We start from the raw sequence: 26,733 nt of genomic DNA on the forward strand, positions 1-26,733 counted from the left end.
TTCCTTCCCAACACCCAGACTATTGACACCTTGTTACATCCATCAACTTACCATGCTCTGCTCTGACTGATCCGTGCAAGCCACGTGACTGATGCATGCCGTTGATGGTAGCTGGGGACCCTCTTCAAAGGTTATCTGTACAGAGCTCTAAAGCAAACAGAAACAAACAGTAAACAAAGTGAACGCACCACCAATTCGGCTAAAGGAGGCCACTGGTTCACAGAGATTGGCCAACGGTACACGCTCATCATTAAAACATTTGATGAAAACACTGAGGAAATTCCGACAAAGGAATACCTTCCAATCCTATGGTTACTTGAAGACCTCCCTCCTTTATGTGAGGGAAATTTTCGGAGCGACAAACAGGCCTTAGGCTTTATGCCGTTCGGAAGAAAGAAGTCCCTAGTTTTATTCAAAAAATATGTATCATTCACTAAAAAAGAATTCCATGAAATTAGTTCAGAGTATTCTGGCCCATGTACGTGTCTAAGCAAATTTTGTTTTAACGTGTGAGACAATCTCAACTACTGGTTATTAGCACATAACAACTCTGAGATGCAGCGGTTCAAGAAGGCGGCCCAACACCAGTTCCCCAGTGCAACTAGGGATGGGCGATAAATGCCGGTCTTGCCAACGATGCCCACATCCTGAGAATGATTTTTTTTTAAAACCCAGACTGCCAATCATTTAGTTTTCACCTTTATTTTGCCCTCCTCCCATTTTAGGAACAAAAACGTCCTTCTATCTCCAGTGTGCCCCTCCTCCCCTTTTTAGATGTCCCTTCTCCAAGCCACATTCCTCCCTTGGCACACAGATACCTCAATCCCAGGCCTTTGCCAATTGCTCTGTGCGTGACTGCTAGGAGGCACCTTAGCCCCTTACAGTTTGAACATATTAATCTCAGTTTCATATTCCTCAGTTGGCTACAGATTAAATATTGCTGTCGTGTTTCCCAAATGGCTCAGTGAGTTTCTTCAGTGACCGGGAAGGTTGCAAGTTTGATCCCCGGTCATTGGTGTATGAGCTGATCTCAGCTGCGGCGGCAGTAAGTGTGATATAGTTGGCTTCAGCGCCGTGAATCAAGCAGGAAGGAAAGACAGAGGAATGCCACGGCTCAGGACTCCTGGGAAAGAATGAGGTAAGAGCAGGAAATGGGGAATGAGTCTCGAATTCAACTGGTTCAAATGAGCTGATCGAGAACAGGTGTAGAATAGAATCTTACAGTACAGAAGGAGGCCATTCGGCCCATCGTGCCTGTGCCGGCTCTTTGAAAGAGCTACCCATTCAGTCCCACTCCCCCGCTCTTTCCCCATCGCCCTGAAAATCTTTTTTTTCTCAAGTATTTATCCAATTCCCTTTTGAAAGTTACTATTGAATCTGCTTCCACCGCCCTTTCAGGCAGCGCATTCCAGGTCATAATAACTCAAAGCGTAAAAAAAATGTTCCTCATCTCCCGTGCTGGCTCTTTTGCCTATTATCTTAATCTGTGTCCTCTGGTTATCGACGCTCCTGCCAGTGGAAACAGTTTTTCCCTATCTACTTTTTTCAAAATTAGGATTAGGAGCAGGAATTCCACTGCTTAGCCCCGAGTAGACATTGTCCCTTTAAGACTGCATAATGAAATCAGCTATTAAGGAAACCTCTCGCCACAAACTGACTGCAGTTTGTGTAAAGGCTGCACGCAGCCTAATTGCAATATGTAAACCAGCTGCGATTGGCATGCAATGTCATTTTCAAACACTGAAAGTATTCATTACTGCGCCAAGCTGTTGCTGTAGCCCCAGTTGTGAGTGGGAGAAGGTCACGGCACGTAGTGAAGTGCGGAGGAGAGTGCGGAGAGCGCCTGTAGCGAATGTTAGGGTTTTTACAGGACTCAGAATGTAATTAGGCGCATGAAAAGTCTGTCGTTTTCTTTTTAAAAACTTAACCGCCTCAGTGAATGAAATAAAACAGGAAATGTTTCTGTCCCTGCCCCTGTTGTACTAGTTGGCTGAATTTTAAAGGTTTCGATGCGATACAGAAGGAAATCATCTACAATCTTTCAGCAAACATTCTGTGTTCTGTACAGAACATAAAGATCTCTCCATTGACCAACGGATTTTATTTTTTGATCCAATAAATTAATAGTACGCTATTAATACATTTTAATATGAGGTTAAATGAATCATGTTTTTGTATCAAATCTGTGTAGGAATTAATTACATGGATGGAAATGTTCTGTGTTGTTTGTTTTTAATGACACAGGAAGCATGACAATTCAAACTGCCACAGTGAAATAAACAGAAACGACCGCAACTGAAAATAAAATCTAACTGCTTTTATTAAAAAGGTTAAAAGACGGGGGAGGCTTGTAGTGCCGACACACAGTCCCATCAAACGATGGGAGTGCAGGTAGGGTTGCCAACTCTAGTTGGACCTATCCCTGGAGGTTTCAACACATGACCTCCTGCCTCCTGCCCTGTTCAGTCAAACAGCCTTCCCCCCACCCGCTCGATTTCCTATATTTCTATCACCAATAGTTAGGCCACACTTGGAATACTGTGTACAGTTCTGGTCACCCTATTATAGAAAGGATATTATTAAACTAGAAAGAGTGCAGAAAAGATTTACTAGGATGCTACCGGGACTTGATGGTTTGACTTATAGGGAGAGGTTGGATAGACTGAGACTTTTTTCCCTGGAGAGTAGGAGGTTTCGGGGTGATCTTATAGAAGTCTATAAAATAATGAGGGGCATAGATAAGGTAGATAGTCATAATCTTTTCCCAAAGGTAGGGGAGTCTATAACGAGGGGGCATAGATTTAAGGTGAGAGGGGAGAGATACAAAAGGGTCCAGAGGGGCAATTTTTTCTCTCAAAGGGTGTTGAGTGTCTGGAACGAGCTGCCAGAGGCAGTAGTAGAGGTGGGTACAATTTTGTCTTTTAAAAAGCATTTGGACAGTTACATGGGTAAGATGGGTATAGAGGGATATGGGCCAAGTGCAGGCAATTGGGACTAGCTTAGTGGTATAAACTGGGCGACATGGACATGTTGGGCCGAAGGGCCTGTTTCCATGTTGTAAACTTCTATGATTCTATGATTCAATAAACAAAAGCGTTCAAAGAATAGGAAAAAGCTATATAATTTTTTTAACCCCCTTATGATCTTCCTCCCGGGTGTTGCTCACAGCAGTGTCCAGGAGATTAATCTTCAATTCCTGGAGACTCCAGGGTAATCCTGGAGGGTTGGCAACCCTACGTTGAGCTGGGACAAATCTCTATCCTTTGAACCCCACGCGCAAAGCCTCTTTCTGTTCAAGAAGAAATGTAGGAAATCTCAAACCCCTTTGAAATTTTGAGCCATGCGGAACGACTATGAAATCTAGGACAAGTGGCCCAGGAGTTTCAACACACTGCGTCACAGGACAGTCAGGTGCAGTGGATGTTTTAAGGCTTTTTACACAAGCATAACATTCCTGTAAACATTACATATAATACAATTTGCAAGACAGAAGCATAGAGACCCCACATATATTAAAGAATGTGCTGCACTGCAGAGGTACAGCATTATTCCATGGCTGGGACGTTGCAGTCCCTGACCGCTGACATTCCAGCCCTCGAAGCCTAGGTAACACTGTCCTAGTTACTGGTTTGTCCTATTTGAATTTTGTGGGCCTGGAGTTTTGTGAAGGGCTGTTCCTAATGCTGTTGCTACATGGTTGGACAAATCCTAAATTGGAACACCAAGACCTGTTAGTGCCAAAAGCTTGAGATGTACGGAGATTAATAGACCACAAAGGCAGAGAGCTTGGACAGCCCTGCTCCATTTTGTATTACAGAGCAGTGATATCCCTGTACTTCACTGAACGGCTGAGACTGTGATGCTATTTTTAAAATGCAAGTCACACAATATTTACATGAAGACAGAAATCAAACTCCACGTGCACAGTCCGGGATGTGACATCCTGTCACTAAAACGTCGCATCACCCATCGCTGGCAGCCTGTCACCACTTAGAAGTTGACTGCATGCTGATTGGGATTAATTTGTAGCTGCTGCAGGCCCATTGTAATGCTGGGATCCGAGGCCCTTTCCGACGGAAATGGCGCACCATGCAGTCAGCTGAGGGTTGCCAACTCTGGTTGGACATATTCCTGGAGGTGTCATCACATGACCTCCTGCCTCCAACCGCCCCGCCCCCACACTCGTCGCTATTGGTCGCCCAACACGCTCACACTCGCGGTGCACCGCCTTCCCCGCCAATTGGAAAGCGAATAGTCTCTTCATCACCCAATTGGATGATTCTTGACTGTCAAACAACCTGCCCCCACCCCCCAATATTTTTTTTATAACTAGTAAACAAAAGTGTTCAAAAAGTTTTTGATATATAAAACACAACTTTTTTTATTGCCCCCATGATTTTTCTCCAGGGTTGTTCCCAGCAGCATCCTGGAGATTTGTCTTTAATTCCTGGAGACTTGGCAACCCTAGGTCAGCTACAAGACCAGTGAGATCAGTTGGGAGATGGCCGCACCTGCTAGCCAAATAGAAGAGCAATTATCTGGTGTGGTTAAAGGGATCTGCGCTGTACTGCACTGCAATATTGTAAATCTTATTAATGTCCAGAGAGCTATGCTTTAGAAATGCAAAGTAAGTCAATTATCCTCTTTCGTGAATCATGTGGCATTGTAACTCTAGGGGGATGACAACGCAATAGATTTCTGCAGACCCTAGGGGCAGTTTTGACAGATGGGAACACAGATCAGAGACAGGGATATAACACAATGGACTCGATTCTGCGTCTCAGGCTCCTGTCTCGCAGATTCAAACCTGGCCACCGATTTAACGATTTGCAATTTTTTTTTTAAAGCAGCTTCCAATCATTGAGCTTTCAGCATCTCTATAGAAGCAAAAGGATGAGGAACTGGGTGATACAGTGACTTGGACATTGGTGTTCCACTTCTGGAATCTAGGTTCGATTCCAGCCCAAAAGGGGGGAGGGGGGGGGTACTTTTGACTTTGTGCAATGTTGTTTAACGGGAGGTAGCGAATCTGCAGGCCGTTTTACACTGAAGTCTGGAAATAAAAATCGGGAGTGATGTAAAATGGGCGTCAGTTTTTATAACATCCCACAAAGTCAAAATTATCCCCCCTCCCCCAACTCCACCCATGGAGTGCAAGTCTCCTCTATCTGTTGGCTGTAAGGGTCCAGTTTGAAACACATTCAACATTCTCGATCCAGTTCCAGTGCTGCACTGCCGGAGGTGCCGTCTTTCAGATGAGACATTAAACCGAGGCCCCGTCTGCCCTCTCAAGTGGACATAAAAGATCCCACGGCCACTATTTCAAAGAAGAGCAGGGGAGTTCTCCCCGGTGTCCCGGCCAATGTTTATCCCTCAACCACTGAATCACTAAAACAGATTATTTGGTCATGATCTCAATGCTGTTTGTGGGATCTTGCTGTGCACAACTAGACTGCCGCGTGTCCTGCGTTACAACAATGACTACACTTCAAAAAAAAAGTACTTAATTGGCTGTAAAGTACTTTGGGATGTGCTGAGGTCATGAAAAGCACTGTATAAATGCAAGTCTGCACAGGCCTATAGCACAAAACTGCCTCTAATTATGTTACAATTGACAATCTCACTAAGAAAGGTAGTAAGGATTGCAGGTGTGGAAAGGAGAACCATTCGCACAGATGTACTGGCGGGGGGCAGTGTTCTTCTGAGGTTGGAGCTAACGTTTATTGGGATAGAATGAGAGACTTGCTCCGTATTGTGCCTCAGTACTTCACGCCGACACCAAGTGATAAGAGTGGAGGAAGCATTCAATCCTGAGCAATGATAAGCAGCATGGTCTTCCCCCAACCCCTGAATTAAATATATCACACAAGGCCTAACCCTTACCAGATGCTTTATAAAATCAGGTTTGGTACTGGCACATTCGAAATTCAAGAGCTCCTGTGAAATCAGTCTCCTAAATTTATAATTCGGCAAACCTCATTAGTAAATATTGTCCCTATTTTTTTCAATGGTCAATCATCTATCAGATCCCAGGGACCTTTCGAAATCCCATAAAATGAGGGAATCTGGGAACATTGCATGAGGATATCTGGGCTTCTGGAATGTTCTTTAATCTTCGAATGCTAACTGCGAGATGCCTTTCCTTGACAATGTGTTGCATACGCAGAGAATCAGCTGTCAAGCGACAACAATAGTGAGGTTAATAATTAAAGAGTGTTGCTCCTTTTAGATTTTGAGTCAGTGGTATTGGTTTCATGTGTGCATCACTCCTAGAAGTTGTGAAAATAACACTGCCAATGGGGTAAGGGCTCCGCAAGAGCAATTTTATTTAAACCTGAGATTTTAACTGCCCAGCTCATTAATAAACTGCCAAGAAGCACCATTGGGTTTGTAGGACATTGTTCTCCTTCTCCACTTGCCCCAGCCCCCCAATTGTTCCCACGAGGAGGGGCTATCTTGCCGTAGCAAAGCTTTTTCTTCCAAAGATAAGATGCTAATCCTGAGGGAAGGATTTTTTGGTGGGATAATCTTAAGGGATAAGGTTAAGGGGAGGCTTAATAGAGATGTTCCAAATCATGAAGGGTTTTGAAAGAGTAAATAAGGAGAAACTGTTTCCAGTGGCAGAAGGGTCAGTAACCAGAGGACACAGATTTAAGGTAATTGGCAAAAAAGCCAGAGGTGAGATGAGGAGAATTTTTTTTTACGCAGCGAGTTGTTATGATCTGGAACGCACTGCCTGAAGGGGTGGTGGAAGCAGATTCAATAGTAACTTTCAAAAGGGAATTGGATAAATACTTGAAGGGCAAAAATTTGCAGGACTACGGGGAAAGAGCAGGAGACTGGGACTAATTGGATAGCTCTTTCAAAGAGCCAGTACAGGCACAATGGGCCGAATGGCCTCCTTCTGTGCTGTATCATTCTACGATCTAACCGATGCTGGTTTCTCACATCTTCAACTGCCGGGCATAAAAGATCCCATGGCACTTTCAGAAGAAGTGAACGGAGGTCCCCAGTCTCCTGATCAACATTGTTCACTCAAGCAACACCATCAAAAGTAGATCATCTGGTCACTCCCTGTTTGTGGGACTTTACTGTGCACAAATTGGCTGCCCTCTTTGTCTACACACTAGTGACCACACTTCGAATTAATTAATTGGTTTATAAAATGCTTTGGGACATCCTTAGGACATAGAATGGTGCTATATAAATGCAAGTACTTCCTTTCTGATTTCTCCAATGGACCTTTTTCTCATCACACCCATTAATACCAGCATAAAAACATTCCACCTACGAGATGCTATCACTTCCAGTGAAAACTCGTAGGAAGCAATGTGCTGTAACACCTGGTAAAGCATAAAGAATTTTGACCTTTTCAGTGTAGGTGACCCTGTGCAAATCAGGGAATCCTTACAAATACTGACACACTCCCACAGACCCCCTGCAAATACTGATACACTCCCACAGACCCCCCTCTACAAATACTGACACACTCCCACAGACCCCCTGCAAATACTGATACACTCCCACAGACCCCCCCTCTACAAATACTGACACACTCCCACAGACCCCCCTCTACAAATACTGACACACTCCCACAGACCCCCTGCAAATACTGATACACTCCCACAGACCCCCCTCTACAAATACTGACACATTCCCACAGACTCCCTGAAAATAATGACACACTCCCACAGAGCCCCCTCTACAAATACTGACACACTCCCACAGACCTCCCTCCACAAATACTGACACACTCCCACAGACCCCCCCTCTACAAATACTGATACACTCCCACAGACCCCCCTCTACAAATACTGACACACTCCCACAGACCCCCCCGCTACAAATACTGACACACTCCCACAGACCCCCCACGCCCCCCGATCACAAATATTGAGACCCCAGGGACCCCCGTCCTAAGTTCCAGAAGACAATGTCAGCTACCTATCAATACGTAAATCATTTAGTATACAGCAACAGAAATAATGCAGTGATAAATCAACGAATATCGGGAACTAATCGAAACAGATCTCTTGAGGCCTTGTATTTGAGGTGCCCGATGCAGCCAGCCTCAGACAGTCAGAAATCTGGTGATCGCGTGGACCCCTTTGAATCCCGTGGCCCTCCCATGCCCCTGGGAACCTCACCATGAAGAATCTAGCAGAGAAAACTGGGCTCAAATAGTGACAAGGTTTGGATTAGCAGAGATCTGACAGGCCAACACTTTTTTTTCTCCTTTGCCCTGGCTTCACACAAGAAAATTGAAAGCACTGATCGCGACAACAACCAGGGCCCATTCCTCGTAAGAGAGGGCTCTGCTTCCAGCTCCGAATTACAGTGATTTCACTGGCACTGTACACCTCTGGCTCATCCTTTTACCTCAGTGGTAACCATACCCTCTCAGAATGCTCTGAAAGCATCGAGTTACCATCTGAGGAACAACTGGCTCAATTGAAAAATATAAAATAAACGGATCAATTCCTTCTCGTGCAAATGGTTTGAAACTTAAGCAGCTCGGTGTGAAAACTAATATTTGATACAGAGATAAAACCTCTTTGGCATCCAACTACCAATCAGTAATCAGTTTAATTTTTCCCTACAGCTGGAATTAGATGGGATTTCAAAGCTGCTTTCTTTCCCCACCTCATTTAGCAACAACTGCCTCATTGAACATTGACTATCTCATTTGGAACAGTATTAAACCAGCTGAGCTCACAGTCCTGGCTGTCAGAAATCTGGGGCCTGAAATATCATCTTTGAAGTTGATTTTTGAATTTGAACATAATATTCTCTCATAATTATGGTGTCTCGACTTTGGACGTTTCCTTTTAACGCTCTGATCGATCGATCGAGCGAAATGTCTCTCAGTAGTGGCAGTTAAAAGGCAACAACCTACTTGTGATTTTAAGTATTATAGCTTTGTTGAAATGTTTTTTTTAAATATAAAAGCTGAAGTATATGCTCCGAAAGAGTCGGTCTTGAGTAATTTGGGCCAATCCCAAAATTGAAGCCTAATTTGTAGGCCTCTGTTTGGACCATACACTACCTTCTGATAAGCTTTTGTTCATAACCTGATGCCAGCTGTAAAAAATGCTAATTATAAAAACATCATGAGCCAAAGTCCCCTCAGGGCAGCAGTCCAGCCCAGCTGATTTGGAGAAGGATCATCGCAGTGCTTTTATCGTTGTTTTAAGAAATTACATAGAATCTGCAGCACAGAAACAGGCCATTCGGCCCGACTGGTCTATGCCAGTGTTTATAATCCACACAAGCCTCCTCCCACCCCGATGATCTCTTCCCACACTGCCACTCTTCCTCATTCATGCATCAAGCCTCCCCTCAAACACATCGATGCTATCTGCTTCAAACACTCCATGGGGGTAATTTTAACTCCCAAGAACGGGTGGGTGGGGGGGCCGTAAAAATGATAGATTTTTGGAGCGGGACCGCACACCGGCTCCAAAGTGCCCAATTCCAGGTTTAACCCAGGTGTGTTAGGGTGCGTGCACACCAGAAACCCGGAAGCTCCGCCCCTACTTAAAGTTGGTGGGCCGACACTTAAAGGGGCAATGTAGCTCATTGCAATAGTGGCAATTTTTTTTTGTGTATTACAAATTTAAACGGGTTTCCCATCACTTCTGATTCACGTCAGGTGAAAACAGGTGAGAAGGGCTGGATCCATGAGGTGAGGGCCTTTATTGCACTGCTTGTGTGCCCAGAGGAGCAGGAGTCCAGGCCCGACAAGCTCACCTGGCCGACAGGACCCCCGCGATCGGCCGACACCCCCACCCACCCCCAATGCTGGAACCCCTGGTCTTCTCCAAGACCCACCTGATGTCGTCCACATCCCCCCACCCCTCCGATTTCTTCCACAGCCCACAGTCTCTCTCTCTCCCTCCCACAACCTCTCCGATTCGCAGCTCCTTTCCCTTCCGACAGGCAGCCAACCTGTCCATCTGGCTGCCTGACACATGGGAAACCCGGAAGCACAAATACTTACCTTCAATGAAGCGGCAATCGCAGATCACGACGCACTCGTTCGACTTCCGGGTTCCCCACGCAAATATCTGTGGGCGCGCTGGGTTCCCGGCTCAGAGCTAAAATCACGCCCCATGTGTCAGTGAGTCCCACATTCTCACCACTCTCTCTGCAAAGAAGTTACTCCTAAATTCTTTATTTGACCTGTTAGTGGCTATCTTATATTTTATGCCCCCTTATTCTGGACTCACCCAGATATAAACAAAATGGAACAGCAGTTTGCAGATTGATTCCATTAGACTTTTGTTTACATACACTAGTTAATCTTCCATAGGCATTTATAAAGGAAAGTGTTGACCGATGAGTGAGGGTTGATCTGATTGAGGGGGTTTAAAGTGTTAAAAGGATTCGATAGGGTTGATAGAGAGAAACTATTTCCTCTGGTGAGGGAATCAAGAACAAGGGGACATAATCTTAAAATTAGAGCTAGGCCGTTTAAGGGGGAAATCAGGAAGCACCTTTTCACACAAAGGGTAATGGAAATCTGGAACTCTCTCCCCTCATAAAGATATTGAGGCTGGGACAATTGGAGCTTTCAAAACTGCGATCGATATATTTTTGTTGGGTGAGGGTATTAATGGATATGGAACAAAGATGGGTAAATGGAATTGAGATACAGATCAGCCATGATCTAACGGAATGGTGGCCAAGGCTCGAGGGGCTGAATGGCCTACTCCCATTCCTATGCACCTAACAGGCACGAGGGGCTGAATGGCCTATTCCCGTTCCTATGTACTTAACATGCACGAGGGGCTGAATGGCCTTCTCCTGTTCCTATGCACCTAACATGCACGAGGGGCTGAATGGCCTTCTCCTGTTCCTATGCACCTAACAGGCACGAGGGGCTGAATGGCCTTCTCCTGTTCCTATGTTCGTATGAACGACAGGATGGTGCGTGCCACTAGCACAGGAGCTTGCAATGTAGCTGGACGGGTTTCCAAAATCAGGTGCAGGACAGGCCTATTTTAAAACCATAGCCGCTGGCACAGAAGGCACAAGGTCCCTTTGTCCGCAGAGTCCCTGCTGCTCTCTTGGCGCTGTCTGCATTCACCATCAATCACCGTCAAGCCCACCAAGGTCTACACTGCAACCTTGTCCACAGTTTGTGTGCATGCAACAGCAGTGCCGTGACCCAGAAATCTCTTGGGGGGGGGGATGGGAGAAGGAGAAATACAAAGATTGCTTTTTTAGCTCCGTTAACTCTTTAACCTTGTTTAACTGAATCAAAAAAAGCAGAGTCTTTCGACTAGAGATGGCAGCACCTCGGCTCTATTTACAGGTGCAGTGTGCTGGCTCAGGGAGAGAGCTCAGTCCCAGGAGGCCGGCCTCACTCAGACGAGTAGCTGGCTTAATTCCCAGTCCGTTCCTCGGGTACGGCCGACAGCCTGATTTCTGCGCACGGAAAATCTGTTGTGTGTTGCTTGTAAATTCAGTCACTATGCCCCTAACTTTCTAGAATTCCCCCTCCAAAGCCACAATTGCTTCCCTCCTCAGGTCGCCAACTCTGGTTGGACACATTCCTGGAGCTATCATCACGTGACCTCCTGCTTCCAACCACCCCGCCCCCACACAGTGCTGCCATTGGTCGCCCAACATGACCATCCTCACGGTGAACCGCCTTCCCCCACCAATTGGAAAGCGAGCAGACTCTTCATTACTCGATTGGATGATTCTTGACTGTCAGTCAAACAGCTCTTTTTCCCGTGTCCGATATTTTTATAACTAATAGACAAAAGTGTTCAAAGAATTTTTTTTTTCAAAAACACACAATTTTTTTTTAATGCCCCAGTGTCCTGGAGATTAGTTTTCAATTCCTGGAGACTCCAGGGCAACCCTACTTCCTCCCAAACTCCCTAAGTATATGGCTCCTGCCCTATTCCAGGACTTCAGCACTTTAATCAAGCCGACATCATAAATATATCAACTGGTCGGTCACCTCATTGCTCTTTGTGGGATCTTACTGAGCATAAAATGGCTGCCACTTTTGAAGTGCTTTGAGACATTTCTGCGAGATGTGGTAAGACACGAGATAAACCCAATTTTTTTTTTTCTCAGGGCCGACAAAACTAGCTGAACAAAATATATAAGCGAGGCCACATTAAACACACAACTGGATCTGGAGTGACCTATGGCTGCAGTAAAGCAGTTGACTCCTGGCTGGGTTCAACAACAGCTGGCGCTGCGGTTGCCAGCTGTGGGGAACGTTCTTACAACTTTCCAGAATGTGTCTCGGGTTGTTTTCACCAGCAGCGTTAGGTCACATGAGAGAAACTCAACCAACCTACATGGGAAGCCTGGTATTGCTGCATACTCTATTCAGCTGAATGATTCCAAGGCAGGGGACACGGGCTATTTTAGTCTTCCTGCATTGAAGCTCGAACTTAAAGAGACCACATTCTTGTTTACAAAGCATTTCGGGAAATGGGTTTCCGTGGTGAACACAGTAGCCCTTAAAATCACACGGTGAAGTTGCATTTTACGTCCTTTCCCTCCAGTTTTATCTCCTCCCCTCCTGAAGGCACTGACTGGCATAGTTCTGAGTGCACCTTCCACTATCTCACCGTTCCTCAAATGTTGGCCTAGACAGTGACTGTTAGCTGGCTGTGCGGGTCAACTTGGCTCAGTTAGTTGCCCTCTCACGTCTGGATTCAAACGCCACATCTGGACTACAAGCTGGTAATCCACCCCTGCCTCAGCTCATCTGCTGCTGAAACCCTCATTCGTGTCTCTAGACTTGACTATTCCAATGCTCCCCTGGCCGGCCTCCCATCTTCCACCTACCATAAACTTGAGCTCATCCAAAACTCTGCTGCCCATATCCCAACTCACACCGAGTTCCGTTCAGCCATCGCCCCTGTGCTCGCTGGCCTACGTCGGCTCCGGTCTGGGAACGCCTCAATTTTAAAATTCTCAGCCTTGTTTTCAAATCCACCCATGGACTCACCCCTCCCTATCTCTGTAACCTCCTCCAGCCCTACAACCCTCCGAGATCTCGGCGCTCCTCCAATTCTGGCCTGTTGTGCCTCCCTGATTTTAATCGCTCCACCATTGGTGGCCGTGCCTTCAGCTGCCTAGGCCCTAAGCTCTGGAATTCCCTCCCTAAACCTCTCCGCCTCTCTACCTCTCTCTCCTCCTTTAAGTTGCTCCCTAAAATCTATCTCTTTGACCAAGCTTTTGGTCGCCCATCCTAATATCTCCTTATGTGGCTTGGTGTCAAATTTTGTTTGAAAATCGCTCCTGCGAAGCACCTTGGGACGTTTTACTACATTAAAGGCGCTATATAAATGCAAGTTGTTGTTGTTGTTGGTGTTGATGTTCCAGTGCCGTGCTGTTGGAGGGGCCATTTTTCAGATGACACATTAACCTGACGCCCCGGCTGACCATTCAGGCGAATATTAACGATCCCGTGGCACTTTTCGAAGAAGAGCAGGACGTTCTCCCAGTGTCCTGGCCAAAATCCCTCCCTCAACCAGTATCAACAACAACTTGGATCCATACAGCACCTTTAACATAGTAAAACGTCCCAAGGCGCTTCACAGGGGCGATTATCAAACAAACTTTGACACCGAGCCACAGAAGGAAATATTAGAACGGGAGCAAAAGCTTGGTCAAAGAGATAGGTTTTAAGGAGTGTCTTAAAGAAGGAGAGAGGGGGAGAGGTTTAGGGAGGGAATACCAGAACTCAGGGCCTAGGCAGCTGTATCAGTGATTATACAGCCCACACTGGGACGCACTGGTGTTAACGATTTGCCCGTGATAAGCATGGACAGGGTAAGTGGTGGTGACTCCATAGACATGGGGCTGTTGGGCGAGGACAGGATCAAGCTTGGCTGTTACGCTGCCATATGATCAAAATATAATACATGCATTCCCAAAAATGGATGAATCGGTCATTCACCTCGTTGCTGTTTATGGGATGGCTGCAGTAACTCCCCACAGAACAACAGTTACTACATTTCAATGTCAGCCGTTGTACGAATTTTAATGATGTGATAAGGTGCTGGATAGATCCTACCATTCTACATAAGAACATAAGAAATAGGAGCAGGAGTAGGCCAATCGGCCCCTCGAGCCTGCTCCGCCATTCAATAAGATCATGGCTGATCTGATCCTAATCTCAAATCTAAATTCATGTCCAATTTCCTGCCCGCTCCCCGTAACCCCTAATTCCCTTTACTTCTAGGAAACTGTCGATTTCTGTTTTAAATTTATTTAATGATGTAGCTTCCACAGCTTCCTGGGGCAGCAAATTCAACAGACCGACTACACTCTGAGTGAAGAAGTTTCTCCTCATCTCAGTTTTGAAAGAGCAGCCCCTTATTCTAAGATTATGCCCCCTAGTTCTAGTTTCACCCATCCTTGGGAACATCCTTACCGCATCCACCCGATCAAGCCCCTTCACAATCTTATATGTTTCAATAAGATCGCCTCTCATTCTTCTGAACTCCAATGAGTAGAGTCCCAATCTACTCAACCTCTCCTCATATGTCCGCCCTCTCATCCCCGGGATTAACCGTGTGAACCTTCTTTGTACTGCCTCGAGAGCAAGTATGTCTTTTCTTAAGTATGGACACCAAAACTGTATGCAGTATTCCAGGTGCGGTCTCACCAATACCTTATATAACTGCAGCAATACCTCCCTGTTTTTATATTCTATCCCCCTAGCAATAAAAACCAACATTCCGTTGGCCTTCTTGATCACCTGCTGCACCTGCATACTAACTTTTTGATTTTCTTGCACTAGGACCCCCAGATCCCTTTGTACTGCAGTACTTTCCAGTTTCTCGCCATTAAGATAATAACTTGCTCTCTGATTTTTCCTGCCAAAGTGCATAACCTCACATTTTCCAATATTGTATTGCATCTGCCAAATCTCCACCCACTCACCCAGCCTGTCTATATCCCCTTGTAGGTTTTTTATGTCCTCCTCACTCTCTACTTTCCCTCCCATCTTTGTATCATCTGCAAACTTTGATATGTTACACTCGGTCCCCTCCTCCAAATCGTTAATATAGATTGTAAAGAGTTGGGGACCCAGCACCGACCCCTGCGGAACACCACTGGCTACTGGTTGCCAGTCCGAGAATGAACCATTTATCCCAACTCTCTGCTTCCTGTTCGATAACCAATCCTCCACCCATGCCAGAATATTACCCCCAATCCAGTGATTCTTTATCTTGAGCAATAATCTTTTACGTGGCACCTTGTCAAATGCCTTCTGGAAGTCTAAATACACTACGTCCACTGGTTCCCCTTTATCCACCCTATACGATTCTGGAGGGGGCAGCATAACAGCTGAGCCTGAATCTGCCCTCAGCCAGTGGCCACATATATGCATTTTTCACCAGGAGTCGCTAGATAGCAATCAGGAGTGGGCATCGCTGCTAAGATCCCACCCCCCCCACTCCGAGCCGAGAGCCACTGCAGGCAATTTTAGGGCCCTGCAGGCTGAGATTGGACAACCCAACACAGATGAGGGAAATCAAATCTGGGATCTTCCTAGTCTGTAATAGAATCATACAGCACAGAAGGAGGCCATTCGGCCCATCGTGCAAGAGCTATCCAATTGGTCCCACTCCCCTGCTCTTTCCCCATAGCCCTGCAAATTTTTCCTTCTCAAGTAATTATCCAGTTCCCAATTTGAAAGTTGCTGTTGAATCTGCTTCCACCGCCCTTTCAGGCAGCACATTCCAGGTCATTACAACTCACTGCGTAAAAAATGTTCCATCTGTCCCCTGGTTCTTTTGCCATTTATCTTAATAGCTCAAGACTTACACCAGACACTTCATTTGCCAACAATATATCATCAACCACTTGAACAAACAGAATTAAAGCCCTGTTCCACAGATGAATATCGAGAAACAATATCATTTGTTGGCGGGGTGCCTGCCCCTTTAAACTAGCGATGATATTTATGTCAGTTCTAATCCCTCATGAAATTACTTGCGGTAAGATTACTCTTCCTAAAGCAGCTTAAGTTGTATGTTTAGTACAAAGCAATCCCACTTAATCCTCTGGCCGGGTCAGCAGACTTCGAGAAGGGCTTTCAGATCTACTCATGTCCCAATGATCATAACTGAACTTCAAGTTGTGAGCTTAAAAATGATTCAGGCGAGGGGTTAATACGTTGGTGTGCCAGTCCCCGCTCTGTTATTTCAACTCATACGTCAACCTGTTTCTTTTAAATAGGCTAAGGGCTCCACAGAAGAATGTCACGTGAATTCCATCTGCTAGTATCACCGACAATAATCTTTAGGCTCTTGTTTTCGAAATCACCAATGGGTTCCAAAAATAAGAACGGAGAGATGGACAGAATGCTGGAAGATACCGGGAGATAATGAAATGAAATCCCAGATGGCTCATCCTTGTTTTCAAATCCCTCCATGGCCTCGCTCCTCCCTATCTCTGTAACCTCCTCCAGCCCTACAACCCTCCGAGATCTCTGCGGTCCTCCAATTCTTGCCTCTTGTGCATCCTCGATTTTCATCGCTCCACCATTGGCGGCCGTGCCTTCAGCTGCCTAGGACCTAAACTCTGGAATTCACTCCCTAAACCTCTCCGCCTCTCTTTCCTCTTTTAATTCGCCCCTTAAAACCTACCTCTTTGACCAAGCTTTTGGTCACCTGTCTCAATATCTATTTATGTGGCTTGGTGTCAAATTTTGACTGATAACACTCCTGTGAAGCACCTTGGACATTTTACGACATTAAAGGCGCTGTATTGTTGTACAGCATGATGTCGCACCAGAGTATCTCATAGCAGTGGACAATCTCCCCATGAAGGGTGAATCTTCAATCTCAAACTTACAGAGGTGCAGTATCACAGGTGACGGTTGCCCTCCAGTATCTCACTCAAGTGGCCATTCTTCATAGCTGAGGCTGAACAGTGAATGTTAGCGGGCTATTTGACTACAGCAGGCATCACGGCTGAGCCCAATCTGGCCATCAGGAGTGGGAATCCAGGCTGATTTCTCCTCTCCCTAACTCAGTAATGTCTCTATCATTACTCTGGCTAAGATCAGGGAATCAAACATGGGCCCTTCCAGGTCTACGTGGCTCAGTTCCACACTGGGCAATGTCCTTAACAAGCGAGGACCATATTCAAAAGGCAATCAAAAAGGCTAATGGAATGTTTTCCTTTATCTCAAGAGAGTTGGGATACAAAAGTGAGAAGTGATGCTTCAATAATACAGAGCCTCGGTCAGACCCCATCTGGAGCACTGCGTTCAGTTTGGTCACCTCAGGAAAGATATAATGGCCTTGGGGGAGGTGTGGCACAGATTCACCAGAATTATACCAGGGCTTAAAGGGTTAAATGATGAGACCAGGTAGCATAAACTTGGTTTGTAGTCCCTTGAGTTTAGAAGGTTGAGGGGTGATCTAATCAAGGTGTTTAAAATGATAAAGGGATTGAATAGGGTAGATAGAGAGAAACTATTTCCTCTGGTGGGGAATCCAGAACAAGGGGGGCATAACCTTAAAATGAAAGCTAGGCCGTTCAGATCGAAATCAGGAAGCACTTTTTCACACAAAGGAATTTTCTCTCCCAAAAGGCTGTGGATGCTGGGGGATCAATTGAAATGTCAAGACTGAGATCAATAGATTTTTGTTAGGTAAGGGTATCAAGGTTTATGGATCAAATAGAGTTGAGGTACAGATCGGCCATGATCTAATAGTATGACTGAACAGGCTCGAGGGGCTGAATGGCCTGCTTCTGTTCCTATGTGTGAATGAGATTGATAGCATCATGTTACTGTCTCTGTCCTCAAGCTACTGAACTTTGCTAATCCCCAGAGCACTGTCATTAATGGAAGTGGGAGAACCGTCACCACACGGACTGCAGCGGTTCAAGAAGGCGGCTCACCACCACCTTCTCAAGGGGCAATTAGGGATGGGCAATAAATGCCGGCCTGGCCAGCGACGCCCACATCCCATGAACAAATAAAAAAAAAGTGAGCACATAAATCTTGTGTTACCAATATCAATCTACCTTGTCAAGTTAACTTTTAACAGTAACATTTGCATTTTAGTATCACGTCAAACATAATTGTGTGAAACGATTTGAGATCTTTTGAAGTGCTGGTTATGTAGGCAAATGCTGCAGCCATTTTGTCCCAGCAACAGCCATGAGATGAATGGCCAGTTAATTTGTTTTTAGATGCTATTGGTTGTGGGAGAAATGTTGGCCAGGAATCCCCTTCAAATAGTGCCAGAGGGCATTTAATGTCCACCTGAACAGGCCGGTGGGCTTTGGGTTTTAACTAAACCCCATCTGAGATCTCATCTAAAGGACCTCAGACAGTGCAGCACTCACTCAGTACTGTTCAGCCTACGTTATGAGATCAAACTCTGGGAAAACGCTTGAACTCATAACCTTCTGGCCCAGATGTGCGATCACTACCAACTGAGCCATGCTGGCACATCTGCACCGCCGTTGGTGGCTATCTTAAGAACTGGCTTTAAAGTGGCACTGAGCCTGGCATGAGAGCAGCACCCAGTCACTCAGGGAATGGTGAGAGCAAATCTACAGAGAGGAGACAGAAAGAAATTTAGAAAAACTAATTAAAGCCCCAAAACGTCACTCAAACCGGCGTACTTTAAATTATATTTATCCTTTATTGACCCTTGTGGGTTATCTTCACTTTGGGCGATGGTATAAATCGGGCGATATCGAATTGGCCGCTGACTACACACCTCGCCTAAATTTCCCTTCCATTGACTTCAATGGAGAGTAAATGAGGTGAGATGTATAATGAGCGGCCAATTCCACATCGCCCATTTTATAACATCGCCCCCAGAGTCAAAATCCCTCTCCCCCCACCTCCGTCTCCTCAGAAAAGGACAAGATTTCACTTCCTTTCAGGGGAGGGGCTGTGACACAACAGCAGCTGGAGGCAACTGTGCTGAGGTCAGATAGTCCCTCCCAGACCCAGCTCCTGCGGCCGTCTCCTCCCAGGCGCTGAACGTATCGAGGGCTAATCGCACAATCTGCCATCAACAGCCAGGGAGGCCACACCTGGAGGAAACAGCAGCAGCAGCTGCAATTTGGACCTGGAGGGTTGTTGGGTCGAGTCGGGGAGGGAGGCTGTCTCTTAGCGGGGGAGGGGGGAAAGGCAGGATTTGAAAGGAGTGCAGACAACTTCCAATTTAATGCCTACATCACTGAATGACAATTGATAGTTTTGTGGAAGCATGGATTGTAAATTTAAAATTATATTACATCTATCTATCTATTTATCTCATATATCCATATCAATATAAATAAATAAATATATCTACATCTATCTATATATAATATAAATATATCGATAGCTATATATCTATCTATAGACATATATATCTTTCTATATCTAATATAAATATATCTATATATAAATATATCTATCTATCTCTATTTAATATAAATATATTTATATCTAGCTATATATATGCAAATCAGATTGTACCACTGACGATCTCCTCGTGTGGATCATGACCTCTCGTTATGGTATTGCATTTCCTGGCAATCTTTCAGTACACAGAAACCTGTCACCCTGCCTCTTTAACCCTGCCATCACTGAATGGTTACCATAGCTCAATGACTGGGCTGTGACAAGCATAATAAGAGTTACAAATGAGCCTGGGGATAATTCTGTCCTTAGGGCTGTGCCAGATAAGGCAGCATGATGGTACGATGTATAACAACATTCACTCCAGGGAATCGTCTTGGGCAGGTGAGGTGGGGGGATTGGGGAGGGGAGACAGGAGAAGGATATGTTTGCTGCTATTTTTACATCCCTTCTGCCAGATGGGACTTTATTCATTTCATGCCAAATGGTCAGGATTAAAAGATTTTTTTTTCTGCGCACAAAGAAATATAGAATTTGCATTTAAGTAGCGCCTTATCACATCCTCAAAATATCCCAAATCGCTTCACAACCCATGAATTACTTTTTGAAGCGTAGTCACTGTTGTTATGCAGGTAAACACAGCGAGATTTCACAAACAGCAAGTGAACTGTTGGTGATGGTGCACAAAAATACAGCAAGTGGCAGGTACCCCACTGACACGGTGCGGGAGTGTGTTTAAATACCCCACTGACACGGTGCGGGTGTGTGTTTAAATACCCCACTGACACGGTGCGGGAGTGTGTTTAAATACCCCACTGACACGGTGCGGGAGTGTGTTTAAATACCCCACTGACACGGTGCGGGTGTGTGTTTAAATACCCCACTGACACGGTGCGGGAGTGTGTTTAAATACCTCACTGACACGGTGCGGGAGTGTGTTTAAATACCCCACTGACACGGTGCGGGAGTGTGTTTAAATACCTCACTGACACGGTGCGGGTGTGTGTTTAAATACCCCACTGACACGGTGCGGGAGTGTGTTTAAATACCCCACTGACACGGTGCGGGAGTGTGTTTAAATACCCCACTGACACGGTGCGGGTGTGTGTTTAAATACCCCACTGACACGGTGCGGGAGTGTGTTTAAATACCTCACTGACACGGTGCGGGAGTGTGTTTAAATACCCCACTGACACGGTGCGGGTGTGTGTTTAAATACCCCACTGACACGGTGCGGGAGTGTGTTTAAATACCCCACTGACACGGTGCGGGAGTGTGTTTAAATACCTCACTGACACGGTGCGGGTGTGTGTTTAAATACCTCACTGACACGGTGCGGGTGTGTGTTTACATACCTCACTGACACGGTGCGGGTGTGTGTTTACATACCTCACTGACACAGTGCGGGTGTGTGTTTAAAGACCTCACTGGCACGGTGCGGGTGTGTGTTTAAATACCCCACTGACACGGTGCGGGAGTGTGTTTAAATACTCCCACAGGCTGCAGGCATATTTTACAGGTTGACAATGCAGTCACCTTTTTTTTTATGAAGAGTTGTGTCAGTTGGGACTGAGGCAGAGAATAGCCAAGCCCATTGCACTGCGGATAATTAGCAGGCAGTCAGAGAGGGTATATGTTCATCTTATCCACTTGATCTGGATAATCCCAGTACCCCGAGACTGCTGCTGAGTCAGAGGCAATCAATCCGTCAATCATTTGGCCCATCACTCAGTTGAAACTACGTCAATAAAGCCAATTCACTGCAGTTATCACAGAAGCTGCTGAGAGGTGACTGCAAGTTTATTTGTAAAGTGCAAGCAAATGTGCTCCTCTGTGTGAATCAGGCATCTCCACATCATGAATCAGGTATTGTAATGGGTAGAGCGTAGGCAGATTAAGTGGTTTTGAGCCCAGAGATGTAATTGTTAGTTCTCATCGATGCTTTTTGTTCACACAGGTGAAGTGGTTGCTCTAGTCGAAAATTATTTTGTCAAATTATAGGTGCCAGCCGTGACTCAGTGTCCGCACTCTCGTCTCTGAGTCAGAAGATTGGGGGTTCAAGCCCCACTCCAGCGCATAATCCAGGCTGACACTCCCAGTGCAGTACTGAGGGAGTGCTGCATTGTTGGAGGTGCCGTCTTTCGGATGAGAAATTAAACCGAGGCCCCTTTTCCTTTCTCAGGTGGACATAAAAAATCCCATGGCACTATTTCAAAGAAGAGCAGGGGAGGTCTCCGGGGTGTCCTGGCCAACATTTATGCCTCAGCCAACATCAATAAAAACGGATTATCTGGTCATTTATCTCAGTGCTGTTTGTGGGATCTTGCTGTGCGCAAATTGGCTGCTGTGTTTCCTACATTACAATCGTGACTCCACTTCAAAAAGTACTTCATTGGCTGTAAAACGGTTTGGGACATCCTGAGGTTGTGAAAGGCGCTATATAAATGCAAGTTCTTTCTTTTTACATGGGGTTTGAGGTCCTTTCCAATTCTAAGTTGTTAGTTACTTCCCAGATCACAAATATACCGTGAAACATTAATAGGCATAAAAGGGGCACAGCTTCCTGTGTGCACCAATGTGTGACAAAGTTGGAAACTCATAATAAAGAACACGTTTTTAATTTTGGTAAAGAATCAGAAGGGGGTTGATGAATTTTTTTTTAAACGTAGCGAGTCGTTATGATCTGGAATGCACTGCCTGAAAGGGCATTGGATGCAGATTCAATAGGGAATTGGATATGTATTTGAAAAGGAAAAAATTGCAGGGCCATAGGGAAAAAGCAGGGAAGTGGGACTAATCGGCTAGCTCTTTCAAAGAGCCGGCACAGGCACGATGGGCTGAATGGCCGCCTTCTATGCTGTAAGATTCTATGATTCCCCGGTACAGTCCTTACAGTAGAAGTCCTCACTCTGTACTCTTAATGAAGATGCTTACATTAAGGATGGACTCCAAAACATCCCGACTATGTGTGAAATGCAGCATGATATGCAGTCCTCCCACTGGGAAAAAAAATCCTTCAACGTAGCAGCCACTTCCCTGCTACATTCCTACTGTGTGGATCTCAACGGGGAGAAATTCCACTCGCGCCCAAAATGGGCACAAAGTCAGTGGAGTGGCGGCTGTGCCCGCCTGAGGGCCGAGCCAAATCCGGCTCGGGGCCTCATTTAAATGCCACCGGTGCCAAATGGGCCCCTTGCTGCAGCTCGCCGGTCCGGCAAGTTGAGTGTGAGATGGGGAGGGGGATGGGGTGGGGGGAGGGGGATGGGGTGGAGGGAGGGGCAGGGACGATCCTGCAGTGGGAGAGGGAGGGGGGAGGAGGCTGGAACGTGCCAGCAGCGATCTGCTTCTCCTGGGCCCACATCAATAAAAACTGAAACATCCTTGGACCATTTTTTGAGCGGCCTCCAGTGATCTCTTTAAGGATTGCTGGCTGAGCCACTCAATGCCTGGTATAACGAGGCGGAGTTTTGCGCACCGCAATCCCGGCCCATTCGTACCTGAATTTCGCCTTCGGGGTCCCACAGCCGGCATAGGGCCCCAATTTGCAAATTTAAGGAGCCTAACTCCTACTTACTGATAAGCAGTGTCTGGGCTCCCACACAACAAACGGCCGTTTCAGGTGCCAGAGAACTGCTGGGGTCAGCGTGAGTCGGCACTTTCAGGAAAGGAAGGGAGAAAATTATAAATAAACGAGATTAAATAGTTCATCTGCCAGGGGCACATTTAAATATTGCAGATAAACTAGGGCTGCAACAAAATCAGAACCAAGGCTTGCTCGGATGGCATCAAAGAGGAAGGGGCTTGGCAGAAAGGTCAACATGGCAAGGCAAACATCTAATAGTAGATTAAGAGACTAAAATTACTGGCATACGTACTGGTAAATCACTGGTCTGGGAGTGTGTGGCGGTGAGCCAGAGAATCAAGAATGGAGCGGGTGTGCAAAATTCTTTTCCTAATCTCATGAGATCCAATGACCAACTTCGGGGATCTTCTGTAAAGATCTAGATCCACTGATATCAGAATCCAACAAGACCAGACCCTAAATCGTGAGTGGTTCGGACCTGGATCTCTTTAACCACTTTAGCTTCACAACACCAGACAGATCAGAGGACTCAGGATGGACTTACTCATTGGAACCAGGCTGCACCCATCACCCAACTGGGAGTTGCCATGACTGAACTAAGTGTAAACATGAACCATCATTTTGATTGCTGAAACCGAGTTCCACTTAAATCATGGATATATAAGATTTCAGTGGTATTTTACAGCGGGACGTATCTCCCAGATCCTGTAACAGCCTTGCTTCAAACCCTGTACTCCACCCATCTGTCTCAGAGTGATTCATTTGTGCAACACACACTTGGTGGTATGTTGGCCTTCGTTGCAAGAGGATTTGAGTACAGGAGCAAGGATGTCTTACTGCAGTTATACAGGGTCTTGGTGAGACCACACCTGGAGTATTGTGTGAAATTTGGTCTCCTCACCCAAGAAAGGATATACTTGCCATAGAGGGAGTGCAGCGAAGGTTCACCAGACTGATTCCTGGGATGGCAGGACTGTCATATAAAGAGAGATTGGGTCGACTTGGCCTGTATTCACTTCAGTTTAGAAGAATGAGAGGGGATCTCATTGAAACATATAAAATTCTGACAGGGCTAGACAGACTGGATGCAGGGAGGATGTTTGCCCTGGCTGAGGGGTCCAGGACGAGGAGTAACAGTCTCAGGATAAGGGGGAGGACATTTAGGACTGAGATGAAGAGAAATTTCTTCACTCAGATGGTGGTGAACCTGTGGAATTCTCTACCACAGAAGGCTGTGGAGGCCAAGTCACTGAATATATTTAATAAGGAGCTAGATCGATTTCTAGACACAAAAGGCATCAAGGGGTACGGGGAGAGAGTAGGAATATGGTATTGAGATGGAGGATCAGCCATGATCATATTGAATGGCAGAGCAGGCTCGAAGGGCCAAATGGCCTACTCCTGCTCCTATTTTCTATGTTTCTATGTTTGTATTGACTAAACAATTTCAATAGATCACACTTTCCCACAGGGCTGGGAACCAGTCCGTTTGATTTCAGAATGTGACAATGGACACAGTTTCTATGCGTGGAAGTGAATTTGAGATCTGGCTCGCTTGTCTCGATCTTAAATTTCACTCCTTACATTTCCCTGATGCTGACAGGAAATGCTGGAGATGCACAGCAGGTCCGTCAGCAACTCTGACCTGGATCTGCACCTGAACGATTATTTTTCAGATGCTGACTAACCTGCTGTGAATTTCCGGCGTTTATTTTGGATTTACAGCATTCCCAGTTTTTTCTTCCCATCTTCCCGCCGTTGACCTGGATCAAATGGGAGCGGGGGTGGTGATTGAGGTACTGAAAGAATTGCACAGGAATTAAAGCTGTCTGACAGCAGAGGCTTTAGTATCATGAAACAGAGCTGAAACAGATAGTCAGTGTGTTGACATGTACACATCACCAGCCTGGACCCAGTTACCACAGCGACTGGTTGTTATCAAGAGGTGGCCTGATTAACACTCTCTCAGGTGTGATAATCGCACCGTTGAGGTGCCAGGAAGGTTCAGTCCTTTTCTCCAGTTTTCTCTCCCCACCCAAGTCCAATTCGTTCTGTGATGTGGGAGTATCGATGCCACCAGCCCTCAGTGCCTTACCCGCATGGCTAGTCTTCATGTCTGAGCCCAGACTTGTGCTGGCAGACTATTCAAATGTGTGAGGGAGGAGGCATCACAGCCAACCCTCGTCCTGTCCTTCTCTCTCTCTCTCTCACACACATGTACATGCGCACACATGCATAGGAATATAGGAACAGGAGTAGGCCATTCAGCCCCTCGTACACAGACCCACGCACTAGTTTCACCGAGGGTCACTCAAGAAGAGGCCCATCTCAGGCTGGTTTTACCCCACTCCCTAACGCAGGTTACTGAGCACAATTGTAGTGACAAAAACTGAAAAATGAAGGGGTATGGGGGGGGGGGGGGCAGAGGGGGAAACGTAGCTTTATTTGGAACAAAATCTGTTCGGAAAAGTCTAACAGATCAGAAAACCGAGAGAGTTCAGAAAAAAAATGAGTGAAAGAAAACTCAATGTCTCAATCCTTAGCCAACCCCACAACTTGAGTGGCATATTTGACATGAAGAATATGAAGCTTATCCGAGTTTGGAAGTAACTATTACCTTATGATGTACTGATGCTGAGATGTTCAGCGGCAATGTTACTGTTTTTGGGTTGTACAGTGACAAGGTATTTCATGGCACACCTCTTGAGCTATCTCATTACTCTCCTTTTGTTGAATGCCAAAAAAAAAACAGGCACTGCCCATTGGACAATTCTCGGCTTCTGGCACCTTCTCTCTGTGCATCCACGGTCTCCGTGGAGACAGCTAACGTCTTAGGGAATGCTAGCAGAATTCCAGCCAATCGTATTCGACGGTCCACAGCTGCAGTGGGTTTGGGTGCTTCGAGTTTCAGGTTAATCAGCTTTCATTGAATGTTGCTCCTGGATAACCCCTGTGAAAGCATTAACCCCTGTCTTCTGCCATTTCCCAGTTCATTTTTATTTTTTTAAGTGTGGCAAAAATGGTCCGGTTTAGCAGAGATGGACGCAGCTATTGGGTCGAAATAATATATTAAAGTTGCAATTTATATAGCATCTTCGGCGTAAATATCTCGAACCGCATCGTGCAAAGAATGACTTTGTTCTGCGAAGCAGACAAACACAGTAACCATCCTGCACTAGGGTCGCCAACTCTGATTGGAGACTTTATCACATGATCTCCTGGCCCCGACCGCCCCACATAGTCAAACAGCCTTTCCCCCCCAATCTCCAATATTTTTATTACTAATAAACTAAAATGTTCAAAGAAAATGAAGAAAACGCAATTTTTTTTAATGCCCCTATGATTTTTCTCCTAGGTTGCTTGCAGCAGTGTCGAGGAGATTAATCTTTAATTCCAGGACAATCCTGGAGGATTGGTAACTCTATCCTGCACCAGTAATGTCTTGCAAACAGTCATGAGATGGACGACCAGTTACGCTGGGTTTTTTTTTGGTGGTATTAGTTGAGGGAAGAACATCAAACTGAACCACTGAAACCAGCAGACAAAGCCTCGGTTTAATCTCTCACCCAAAGATGGCACCTCCAACAGTGCAGCTCTCCCTCAGTACTGTACTGGAACGTTAGCCTAGATCTAGGTGCTTAAGCCTTGATATTGGGTTTGAATCCAAAACCTTCTGACCCAGAACTATGCAAAGCTAATATTTGGCTGTTAAATCCTATACCCGTATAGTACAGCACAGACATAAAAAATATACAGGGCCTACTTACATGAAGCTGACAATGTC

At 45.8% G+C, this 26,733-nt stretch overlaps 1 protein-coding gene across 2 annotated transcripts in view; it reads right to left on the bottom strand.

Annotated features, from left to right (window-relative positions):
- Positions 1–26,733, bottom strand: part of c2cd2l (c2cd2 like) — a 97,824-nt gene that overhangs the window by 34,627 nt on the left and 36,464 nt on the right. For both annotated transcript variants that reach the window (XM_067970942.1, XM_067970943.1), the window contains exon 2: positions 52–147. In XM_067970942.1, coding sequence (XP_067827043.1) covers positions 52–147 — 96 coding nt within the window. The remainder of the gene's footprint in view (positions 1–51; positions 148–26,733) is intronic.

This window comes from Heptranchias perlo, chromosome 33, assembly GCF_035084215.1.
Source record: "Heptranchias perlo isolate sHepPer1 chromosome 33, sHepPer1.hap1, whole genome shotgun sequence".
Lineage (NCBI taxonomy): Eukaryota > Metazoa > Chordata > Chondrichthyes > Hexanchiformes > Hexanchidae > Heptranchias > Heptranchias perlo.